The sequence below is a fragment of the Schistocerca piceifrons genome, chromosome 4 (assembly GCF_021461385.2).
Source record: "Schistocerca piceifrons isolate TAMUIC-IGC-003096 chromosome 4, iqSchPice1.1, whole genome shotgun sequence".
In the NCBI taxonomy this organism is placed as follows: domain Eukaryota; kingdom Metazoa; phylum Arthropoda; class Insecta; order Orthoptera; family Acrididae; genus Schistocerca; species Schistocerca piceifrons.
Genome location: NC_060141.1, coordinates 293,233,186 through 293,246,113, shown reverse-complemented (window position 1 = coordinate 293,246,113; position 12,928 = coordinate 293,233,186). Strand labels below are relative to the sequence as shown.

Sequence of the window (12,928 nt, the reverse complement as noted above, 5' to 3'; positions counted from 1 at the left end):
CATAGCATGTTCTCTCAGGAGACATTTTATAAGTCCTAACTGAGCCTGACTAGTATGTTATTTTGAGAGAGGTGTGTCATGGTGCTTGCATATATAATTTTTTTTCAATACTTTCAAAAAGATGGTAAGTACTGTGAGTGGCCAGTAATTTTTATATCTGCCTTACCTTCCCTTTTTTGGAAAAGAATCTGTCAGTAGCGTATTTCAGTCTGTCTGAAAATATTGCATTTGATAGTGATGTGTTGCATTTGTGACTGAATGCATTGCATATATGTGAACAGCTGATAACTGGATATAGACTTGTAGTTCCATGTGTAGAACTAAAAATTTCAGTAATATTAATATTAACACTATTCATGTGTGTATATATATGTTATAATCTGACTTGTTCCACATCATATCGATAAAATAATTGTGAAAATGATCTATGGAACATGATATAACTAAACTAAACTAAAACAGTTCATGATGGGAGAGATGCTTCACAGTACACAGTTTCTGTAAAGAAACTTCTTAAAAAACAGTGACTATTGCACAGTAAGCATAAAAAAAAGTGGAGGGATGTAGATATAACAGTGATAAATGAAAGGAATTTGGCTATGCAGACAGCAGAGAGTGAAGTCTTCAACTATCACAGCACAATCTTGTTAGAAGATCTCACACAAAATGCAAAGAAATTCTGGTCATATGTTAGTGTCCAGACACTAATGGAAGGCACAGGAAATGAAACTGAGAGTAGCAAAGCAAAAGTAGAACTCTATTTCCAAATGTCTCCACAAAAGAACTGCCCCAATTTAATTCTTGCACACTGTGGCAATGAATAATACAGATATTAGTACCAGTGATGTTGAGAAATAGCTGAAATTATTAAAATGAAACAAGATCCCATTGCCAGATGAAATCCTCTCTCTTAAACATAATATTCCATAGGCCCCTCAAACGAAGTACTTTCCTGGTTGTGAGAGTTTGCCTTCAGTTATTTATTTCTTCGTGAGATGTGTTGACGTACTGCATTACTACACTGGTTGAACTGGTTGAAAAATGGGTTGTGGAAGTACAACACTGACTACTTTAAATGGTGTAGCTGACAGGTGCACAGTTGCGTTTCACAATAGATTACTTTCACTGTTCACAAACCCCCAATACTACAGTTATGTATGGCTAGTGCACTATTGTTTAAACTTTCCATAAGCCTCATTAATAGTTTGCAGGCAAACCTCCACATACTGCTACAATAGTTTACTATTGTACATCTAAGAGCAGTAAAAACCTAACCACAAAGTTCACAGTTCTTGAAGAATAGAAAGGTATGTATGGAGAAGACACTGTCTTTGTTTTAACACATGGCCTAATTGTGTAAAACTTGTTTCAGAGTTAAGTTGAAGCATTGTTGTTGTTCTAAACAGCACAGGTTTCTCATCTGAAACTCAGCTGTCAACTGACTGTCTCAGGACCATAAATTGGGCCCTTATATATCCTTGTCATAATAGGTGCTCAAATTACACATTGTTTGATGTTTACTTTACAGAAATTACAATTAAAACTTAACTCATAAAATTAACTGCATACATAAAAAATTTGGTTCTTTTTTACAGTTTCTTCTACTTCAAGGGTTAGTCCGAATTATTTGTTTAAATGATGAAATTAACAGATATTGTTATGCAAACAATACTTTTGACAAAGCTGTTAATTACTTTGGAATTAATTAAGGGCTGGCTTTGCTAACATGTTTTCAAGTAGAGCTAAATAGATACTTTAAGAATACTGTTAGTTGTTCCTCCATATGTTTATAACTAGTACAGAATTTATATTTGTTTATACATCAACAACAGAATTTAAGTTACAAAACAACTACTGATTTTACCATATAACAAAAGATACTAACTAGGAATAGTTGAAATAAATCAGAAAATCAATTACATACATAAAACTAAGCAAAAAATTAGATCTGGTGTTATATTCTTTAAAACTGAGGGCCAAACTTACTCTTTTATGAAAATGCAGATTATTCGCATGTATGTTAATGTTAATTAGTCAGAAGTGAAAAAAATGAATTTAAGGAGGCATATGGCAAAACAAGAGGGGAAGTAAAAATATCCCAGCTTACTTAATCACACAGTGCTCAGAAGAAAGCACAGATCACACCCACATACAGGAAGAACAGCAAAACTTATCCACAAAACTACCACACAGTATCATTGATATTCATGTGTTATAGAATATTAGAAGTTATTTTGACATCGAATATTATGAAGTATCTTAAATAAAATGGCCTGCTGAATGTCACCGCACATGGATTTTGTGAACATCGGTTGTGCGAAACCTAGCTTGTAATTTTCTCATATGACATCCAGTAACCATGGATCGAGGCAAGCTGATTTCTGAAAGGCATATGAATCCAAATCACATTAACGTTTGTTAACAATGGTACAATAGTATGGAGCATGAAACAAATTTTGTGACTGGACTAAAGATTTATCATCTTAAAGTATTTTCCAAAAAAGGGCAGAGGCATCAACTCACCTCAAGCTGACTTATATATATATCACAGATGTGTCACTGGTTATCCAGCTACCAATCTCTCACACAAAATCTCACAGACACGCAAATGCATAAACTCATAACCATAAAACCATGTGCTGTAGGATTGCCTAAGATGGTTTGTCTGTAAGATTACCAGCTGTTGTGAGCCCTTATCAACTACTTTATGTTTCCCAATCTGTTTTTTGACCAGCACCTAATTTATTTAATACAAATATTTTCTGATTTTTTGTCTTGAATGATCCATAAATCTCTATGTTTATAACTGTCATGACCCTTTACCTTTACATGTTACTTCATTCGATAGAAATCTTAAATTGAAACTTAATGTTCAGTGTTTTTTTTCTGCATTTGACCATCAGCCATGAAATAATTTTCTTTATTATCTCTGTTTATATATTTGTTCTAATTCTTAAATGTTTGATATCAGAATGAAAAAGTACAATATTCTATATCAAAGCTGTAGTTTATGGTGGGATTGCCATATTTTTCTAACTCCAAACATATTTTTCAGGAAATGAAGAACCTGATTTTGTGGGTGAGAAACTACCATGGGATCATAAAGATAAAGCATGGATAGGTGTTTCAATGGATATAGAACAAGGACAGCATGTAGGCAAGACTGTGGTAAGCTCTTATGATTGTTTTAATTATTATAACAACTTTCATTATTTTCAAATGCCTTAAGTGTTATATCTCCGTATGATTTGTGAAAGCTATGCATACATATACACATGTAAAGGTGTATTCTGTATTTTTATAACAGTTTAATAGTGTCACACACACACACACACACACACACACACACACACACACACACACATGAGGTATTTTAAAAGACAGCAAATTCAGCAATTAAAACATTTTTGCTTTCAGTCAGCAGATTGTAGTTAAAGGAGGTGAAACAACTAGATACATTAATAATGAGAAAGAGGATAGCATCTAATGGCTTGCCCAAAAACATTCTCTGAGGCAACTGCAATAGAGATGAAAACAAGGAAAGAAATTTTTACTTTTATATCTTACAGATCTCCAAGCAGTCAGAAACAGTCCACATCTGTCCTAATCTGTATTGACAAACTAAAATGAGAAGTAAACATTTCTACAAGCTTCAGCAATGTCTCAGTCTTTGATAGAGAATGTAATCAGAATTGTACCCCATGCATAGAATAATCAAATTTAAATATGCTAAATATTTGTGACTGTGTCCTGTCCAAAATGAGTTGGGGTGTTGTCATGGTGCAAAAGCCACCTTCTTGGACAACCTCCTGTGACTCTTCATGTTGACAACCTCCCATAACATCATTAAGAGATTCCTGTAATATGTCCCTTTGATGATTTATCCCTTAAGATCTGTTAACATCACATTTTGGCAATCCCCCCCCCCAAAAAAAAGGAGAGAACTGCCATCACCATGATGCCATCTTCACCTTTTTTGAGGTGGTGGTGAATTCATATATTTCCATTAATTGCTTTGCTCTTGTCTCTTTTAATTGTGCCTGTCTGCAATTTAATGTGTCTTCTTTACAGAAAGTAGTACTCTGTCTTTTCCTATAGTGTTGATATTCCTACCTGGAGTTTCCATTGTTTCATGTAAAATTTTGCTCACTCCTGAGTTATGCCACCTCCCAGAAATGTGTTTGAGTGTCCTTTGCCACAGCAGGGGTATATTTGTCAAAATGCGAATAGGAAGCCTTCCAGAAATACACATGAGAATGTGTGCATCTTAATTCACACTTGCATGTACTGGTACTGATTAGATTAGATTTATATTTTTTTCCCAATAGATACAAAGTGAAGGTATTGTCCAGGATGTAAATCATGCCAGAAAACAAGAATGCACACTAAATATTTACAAAGAAAAAAGAGGCGCTAATTTACCTTCCACAGGTACCAAGTGAAATGGTTCTCATAGATGTGAAATAGGTAAAAAAAATCTTAATAATATTTTCATTTAAAAGGTAATAAGAAATGCAATTTGAACGATTCTGCAACTTCTCCTGTTACACTGTAATATTCTAATTTATCTAAAAAGATATTGTGATTTACACAGTCAAAAGCCTTTGACAGATCAAGAGATATACCAGTACCCTGTAATTCATTGTATAAGGAATCAAGTGTTCTTGCTGTGTGTGTAATATGTTATTTGCTGTCAGATGGTTAAAAGCCTTATTGTATAACACATTTTCTGAAATTTTTGAGAATACTACTAAAAATGATATTCAACAGAAACTGAAAGTATTTCATTACCTCATTTCTTATACAAAGCATATTTCAGCTATTCAGGAAATGTTCCCCAGATGGATGACTGGTTACACAAGTAACTTAATATGTTACTAAACTCAGAAGCACAATCTTTAGTTAACTTTTTTTATATTTTATCATTGTGGACGTTACTTTCACTGGTGTAGTGAGTATCATATTCAAGCAATTGAAGTTATTTGTAATGACTGTTCTTAGATATACTGCAGCAGCATCTACTGAACCTGACAATGACATATTTTCATTAACAGTTTTGAAATGCCTTTTGAAAAGTTATACAAAATTGCACACATCTGTCACTGATGTACCATTTACTCTTAATGGTATTTGCTCATCTTCATTTCTAGTTCTACCAGTCTGCTTCACTATATCCCATATTGTCTTTATTTAGTTATTTTATTTTCCATGTAAATGTTATGAAAAGGATATACTGATACTCACCATATAACGGAGATGTTGAGTCTTGGACAGGCACAACAAAAAGACTGCTAAACAAGTATGCATTTGGCCAAAAGATCTTGTCTTGAATTACACAACATACACACTCACATTCACACAAATGCAGCTCTCACACAAATGACACTGTCTCTGCCCTCTGAGATCAGACTGTGAGCAACTGCACTAAATGGGTGAAGCAAATTGGGTGGTGGGGTAAGGAGGTAGCTGGGGCAGGGAGAGAAGGGTGTAGGTGGGGGATGGCAATGTGATGTTTGTGGGAGCATACAGGGATGAGGTGGAGAGAGGGAAGGACAGCTAGTTGCAGTCAGGAGGTTAGACAGAGGGGCAGAAAAGGAGAGAGGTAGAAAGGCTGTGGGTGTAGTTGTGGAATAGAAGGCTGTGGAGTGGGAACAGGGAAGGGATAGGTGGGTGAAGGACAGTGCCTAATGAAGGTTGAGACCAGGAGGATTATGGAAACATAGCACAAATTGCAGGGAGAACTCCCACCTATGAAATTCAGAAAAGCTGGTGTTGGTAGAAAGTTTCCAGACAACACAGGCTGCGAAGCAGTCTTAAAATCACGAACATTCTGATGGGCAGAGTGCTTAACAGCTGGGTGGTGCAGCTGTTCTTGGTCACAGTTTGTTGGTGGCCATTCTTGCAGACAGAGAGCTTGTTGACTGACATGCCCACCTTGAATGAAGCACAGTTGTTGCAGCTTAGCTTGTAGTTCACATGACTTGTTTCACAGGTAGCCCTGCCATTAATGGGAAATCCGATGCTTGTGACCAGACTGTAGTAGGTGGTGGTGGGAGGACGTATGGGACAGGTCTTGCATATATGTCTATTACAGTGCTATGAGCCATGAGGTAAGGGTTGGGAGCAGGGTTGTGTAGAGTAGGGATGGATGAGGATATTGTGTAGGATCAGTTATGTTGGATGCTGTGTGATAGTTGAGGCATATGACTGTGGTTTCCAGTTGCATTCCAGATCACAGGTCTGCCTTGTAGAGACTGGCCCAGTAACGAACAAACATCATGTTGAATTAATGATGCTACATCCTTCTGGGTGTATTCGACACTTAGAACTGCTACTTCTGGCCATCTGGTTTTTGTATTAACAGGCATCATAAACCTTCATATTTCTGCTCATACTATATACTTTGTTTGTGGTGGTAGATATACATGGTTTTCCTTACTCTCTTCGGTTAAGATTTTCAGAAATCTATCGAAAGTCTTTTAGTGGGGTCTTTCCTGGTTCTTTGTCTTACTTAGGGGCACCAATTGATGAAGTTATCTCTTATGGTGACAGACTTTAAAACAAATGCTCATAGATATCTTCTGCCAAGTCTTTCATTAGGTGTGAAAACCCCTTTAGCCATTTTGTTGAATGACAGCCAGTGCCTTCTAAAACCACTACTAGTTGTCTGAGGTGAATCTGACACATCAGTGCCTTTTTTAACAATTCATACTGTGGAAATTTGATTTTAAGTCCTCCGATTTTACATTTTTTGTGATTCTACACCATAAATTTGTAACCCTTCGAAAAGCCAATAAGATCAGTGCTTAAAACTCCCTGATTTTACATTTCTTCCTAGTAAGGCTTACTTTGATTCTAAGTTCTTACCCAATGTCTTGCTTGACTTTGTCCTGTTTTCTTCCTATAGATAGTTGATGTGACTGAACGAGTTATAAATGACACAAAAGATGGATGGTTTGCATCATCAGTGGTGATAAAGTTAAGGGAATATTTTAGGCCATTCTAGGGAGGGGAGATGTGAGAGAAGAAATGCTGACAAAATCCATGATAGATGTTGTCAACACAACTTCTAACATTAGCTTCACCTTGTGATTATGGTACAAATACTGCTAGGTTACAGTGGTAATGGAAAAACTAGACAGTAAATGCAAAGTGTTCTGGACCAAGCCAATATGTCACAAAGGGGCTGAGCTATCACCATTTCTTGTGCCACTCATGATGTACTGTATTTAGCAACAATATCAGTCATCAACCTTTTAAATTCAAACCATAATTCTGGTGAACTCTTATTGGCTGGCGACTTGTTAAGTCATCCATTAGCCAAGGCAGTCACCACATAACACTAAAAAAAAATAAAATGTGCTCAACTATTGGATGTGTGGAGTGCTAGTGCACAGGTGGGGGTGAAAGCATTTTGTGAAGTCCTGAAAATATACTTTTTGTGCAAATGTGGTATGACAGAGATTTCACACAGAAATAGAACCATGGTTTTGCGACAGCTCATTTTAAAGACTTTCATATTCAAATCTGACACAATACAGTTGTAACAACTACATACACTACTCACATATATACTTTGCACCACACACATCACACACTGTAGATTGTAAAGATTGGCAGCAGTGATATAGGACATGAACCAACTGTAGCACATGAGATTTCTTTCTAATTTAAATTTTACACAGTGTACAGAAATTCACATTGCTAACTTCTAATAAGCTTGTGATGTCAACTGGGGAAGTAAACTCATTTTTTTGAGTCTCTGTTTCTCTCATCAAGACAAAGATAACACTTTAAGGGTGATGAGAATATGAACTGCAGCTTATAAGAAAATCATTAAACAACAACAGCAGTGATGACAAAGTTGTCATTATGCAGATGTCCACATTTGTACTTATGGTTTAACCACTTAATAGCTGTGATGTTTTTGGTTTAATTCAACATGTTAATCAATTTTTGCTTTTTTTAAAAACAACAACAGCATTAGTGACAAAGTTGTAACTAAGCAGATGTCCACATTTATGTTTATGGTTTAACCACTTAATGGCTGTTATGTTGTTGGTTTAATTCAACATGTTAATCAATTTTTGCTTTTTCATGGGTAAACACAAAGGATGATATCTCAAAAACGAGTGATTTGTATTTATAATTTGTTGTTGTAGTGTATCAGAAAATAGATCAAGTATCTTGTACCCAGATACCAATTTCAATTTCTTGATAAGTTTTTACTTGCTGTTACACATCTGTGATTTTTTTTAAGAACTGATGAAATTCATTACCGCAAATTTTTGTTTACATATTGTATTGTATATTTAATTACCTTTACTCAGACAGGTATGAAACAGGCGAAATACCCTCAGACTTAAAGAAGAATATAATAATTCCAATCCCAAAGAAAGCAGGTGTTGACAGATGTGAAAAAAACCTATGTTTCTAGCATTTGTAGACTTAGAGAAAGCTTTTGACAATGTTGACTGGAATACTCTCTTTCAAATTCTAAAGGTGGCAGGGGTAAAATACAGGGAGTGAAAGGCTATTTACAATTTGTACAGAAATCAGACGGCAGTTATAAGAGTAGAGGGACATGAAAGGGAAGCAGTGGTTGAGAAGGGAGTGAGATAGGGTTGTAGCCTCTCCCCGATGTTATTGAATCTGTATATTGAGCAAGCAGTAAAGGAAACAAAAGAAAAGTTTGGAGTAGGTATTAAAATCCATGGAGAAGAAATAAAAACGCTGAGGTTCGCCGATGACATTGTAATTCTGTCAGAGACAGCAAAGGACTTGGAAGAGCAGTTGAACGGAATGGATAGTGTCTTGAAAGGAGGGTATAAGATGAACATCAACAAAAGCAAAATGAGGATAATGGAATGTAGTCGAATTAAGTCAGGTGATGCTGAGGGAACTAGATTAGGAAATGAGACACTTAAAGTAGTAAAGGAGTTTTGCTATTTGGAGAGCAAAATAACTGATGATGGTCAAAGTAGAGAGGATATAAAACGTAGACTGGCAATGGCAAGGAAAGTGTTTCTGAAGAAGAGAAATTTGTTAACATTGAGTATAGATTTCAGTATCAGGAAGTCATTTCTGAAAATATTTGTATGGTGTGTAGCCATGTATGGAAGTGAAACATGGACAATAAATAGTTTGGACAAGAAGAGAATAGAAGCTTTTGAAATGTGGTGCTACAGAAGAGTGCTGAAGATTAGATGGGTAGATCACATTGGGGAGAAGTGAAGTTTGTGGCACAACTTGACCAGAAGAAGGGATCGGTTGGTAGGACATGTTCTGAGGCATCAAGGGATCATCAACTTAGTATTGGAGGGCAGTGTGGAGGGTAAAAATCGTAGAGGGAGACCAAGAGATGAATACACTAAGCAGATTCAGAAGGATGTAGGTTGCGGTAGGTACTGGGAGATGAAGAAGCTTGCACAGGATAGAGTAGCATGGAGAGCTGCATCAAACCAGTCTCAGGACTGAAGACCACCACAACAACAACAACTCAGACAGATTTTATACAAAGTATTGGAGAGGATTGCAGTTTTTAATTGTGTATGCCAATTAGATGTGTTTTTGCTCATATTTTTTGGGTTGTAACATTTCCCTCTATTTGGCATTTTTCTCAGTTTTGCATTTTTTAAGTTTGGACCACATGAAAATGTAAAATAGAGGTTTCACTGTAATTTGATATTGTCAGCTATAGGAGTAATATAGTCCTTGTACTCGAGATCCTGCATGTAAGCGTGACAACTTTGTACCCTTTTGCTGACCTCTCAACTCAGATGATATAATTACTGAAAGATTCAAAGAAAACTTAAGTTTAATTTCAAGCATATAATTATAGTTGATGGTGACTTCAATTTTCCCTCAAAATGTTGACATAAATACATATCTGAATCCAGAGGTATGCCTAAAACATCATCTGAAATTGTGCTAAATGCATTCTCTGAAAATTACTTTGAGCAATAGTTCATGAGTCCAGTTGAATGGTAAATTGTGTAAAAACACACTTAAACTTGTTGTAACAAATAATCCTGAGGTAAACAAATATAGGAACTAGTGAACACAGGGTTATCACAGTGAGATTAATACAGTAACACCCAATTCTTCCAAAAATTAATAAAAAAATATTGAGAAAAAGCCGATAAAAATTTGCTTGACACTAGATTACTGCAACGCTCAATGTTAAACCAGTCACAGCTTGCCTGTTGATGTGGGGACAGAGCTGCTTGTGTCCAGTCCTACACGACTTGGCTTGGTCATATACTTGCCCCATGTCAGTTGTCCGGATTCCGGACATGCGGGCTACCGAGCATGACTGGTCACAGCTGACATCTCACCTCGGCTCGCTGCACTGTACTGTACAAATCCAATGCATCTCTGTCTCTGTCTCTCTCTCTCTCTCTCTCTCTCTCTCTCTCTCTAATGTATTTATCCGTGTCTCCCTCTCTTTTAATGCAATGCAAAAGTAACATTTCCAAGAATGGGTACATGACACAGCTAAATTCATAAAGCACTTGGAAAGTGAAATGATATTTCAATAAAGAAGCAGATAGAAGATGTCTCATTGCCAAACGAGAAGATATATTTTTCCTGTCATTAATAGCAAACATTAAGTAAGTGCTGTCCCTGTAATATATAAGACAAGCATCTTCATAAAGAAAGCATACAAAGAACATTAAACATTTACAGATGTAACTTTTCGTACTTTTCACTTGTCTGCAACAGAAACAAAATTATAGTTATTGTCTATCAGCAGTAAATCACTAACGTGTTCCAGATTTAATTGGCTGTGGTGGTTTGTTAGTAACATGCTGGCTTTACTAAAGCATCTTTCACTAGGTGCGCTTGTTGCTGGGATACATAAAATACTTCTTGCAACTGCAGCCAGGCCTGGCAGATCTGTTTCATGTCTCCTCCACTACTTTAAGATGTCATCATCATCTTTGGGATGCATTAAAATGTAGAGATCTACTTCATCTGATGCAGATGACCTGCTGTTCCTCCATCCCTTGAAGTGATCTCTCTTTCTGGGTGGTGATGACACAGTACTTGAAGGATCTATGATAATAAACAAAAGAGACAAGTAACACAAAACTGATGTTGAAATCATCGAAATGTTCCCGTAAAAATGAGGTGTTTTACAGTAATGAAATATTGTATGAATTATAACATTCCCATTTCTCTATAATCTACTATCCACTAACTATGCAGAAATGATTATGTTAATGTTTGCATGTTGTACCTGCATAAGTAGCACACATTTGTTGCACATTGCTAAGAATTTCCTGCTTTTCATTTATTTCAAGCATATTAAGATCATGGAAAGATGGTCAAAGAAACGTAGTAATTTTATGTCTGGAAGTGATCACAATTGTCTCACAAATGAAAGTCAAGGCTCAATTTTTAATCCTTTGTACCTCCTGTTAAAAATACATATGTGTTAGTGCACATCAATTACACTAGTGAATTATAAATCTATCGCATTTCATCATGAAACAGTGCTTTTAACTGCAGTAATTACTCACCTGACAGTCAGTGTCATTGACACTGCAAATTTGTTGCAGTTTGTGAAACCAAAGAAGGACTAACTGGATTGTCAGTTCTTTTTTGCCTTCCAATTCATCTGTGGCCTCTTTAAATAGTCTCAGAAAATGTGCAATTTTTCCTGCAAGCTCATTATTATATCCTTGCAATCTGTAAGCAGAGTCCTTTTCCATCTGCAAAGCAACAACTTAATTATACTGGGTATGTAAGTATTCCAACATAGTGTACAAGCTGTGCATGTGCAGACCTCTTGTTTCAACGATGATTTCAAAGACGAGCAGAGGCCAATTTTCTTAATGTACCTTACAATGCATTTTACCATATTTATTGTTGATGCGATGTTCAGGGCATGATTTAACAAGAGGTTATCTTCATTGAAAGTATGGCTAAGTGCTCAACCTTTCGTGATTTTCCAAAGCCTTTATTTCATTGGAACCCTGGTCGGAGACAAAAACAAAACTGTGCAACATGTCCAGCGAAATGTCCCAATCAGCCATCCTCTCTTCAATTTCTTTCATAATATTTACTCCTGTCTTCTTAACATCCGGGAATTTTGTTATAAATAAAACATTGTTCAGAAGAGACCAATCTGTGTTAATGTAATGTGTTGTAAGCATCATAGTGCACCTGATTATGTGAATCGTCCACATATCAACTGTTGCAGCACATGTTTTATTAATAACTTCCACAGTAACAAAATTATGCTGTTTCATATTGCATCAGCTTGTTCTTTGACATGTCTGCTTATAGTAGTGGAATGTAGCATGATATCTGCCATGTTAACTTCTCCATAAATGCGCACCTAGATGTATTAATTCTTGGCCTAGTTCTCTGAAACTTTCACCGGAAACGGCATTAAAAGGTCTCATATCTTTAACACACATTGCAAAACACTTTGCTGTGATACTATTTTTTATTACTGCCAGTATCCCTGAAGGAGCTATATCTTTGTGAGGTTTCTTGCAACTGTGTTTCTTTAAATGAGTGGTTCCCGACTGGCAACACAATAATGCGGAGCAGTTTATGCATGATACATATCCAATAGATGCACTGTTTTCATCTAAAATCAACAGAAATGTACTCCATACTTGGTTTTTTAGATCTTCCCATTTCTCCAGTGTGTAAACACTGGTTTCAATCTTACGTCTTACTGCAAAAATGATGACATGTGTAATGTGTTTGAAGTTATGTGCTATGTATTCTGTCATGGCTTCTGTGCTTGGTCACTAGAACTAGTGCAGGCAGCCTATCCAGTTAGGGTCTCACTCCGTCTTATATTTTGTGCTTGCTTACTCAGTCATGCACAACTCTACTTGACACCTTTACTGAGAGGCAATCTCAACACCTTCAGTTAACAATGTAAGTGTAGACCAGATGTGGCTTG

General features: G+C 36.2%; 1 protein-coding gene across 1 annotated transcript in view; it reads left to right on the top strand.

The window, feature by feature from the left end:
• The window catches only part of LOC124796280 (integrin alpha-PS5-like), a 566,708-nt gene that overhangs the window by 87,890 nt on the left and 465,890 nt on the right, over positions 1-12,928 (top strand). The window contains exon 3 of the mRNA XM_047260397.1: positions 3,056-3,168. Coding sequence (XP_047116353.1) covers positions 3,056-3,168 — 113 coding nt within the window. The remainder of the gene's footprint in view (positions 1-3,055; positions 3,169-12,928) is intronic.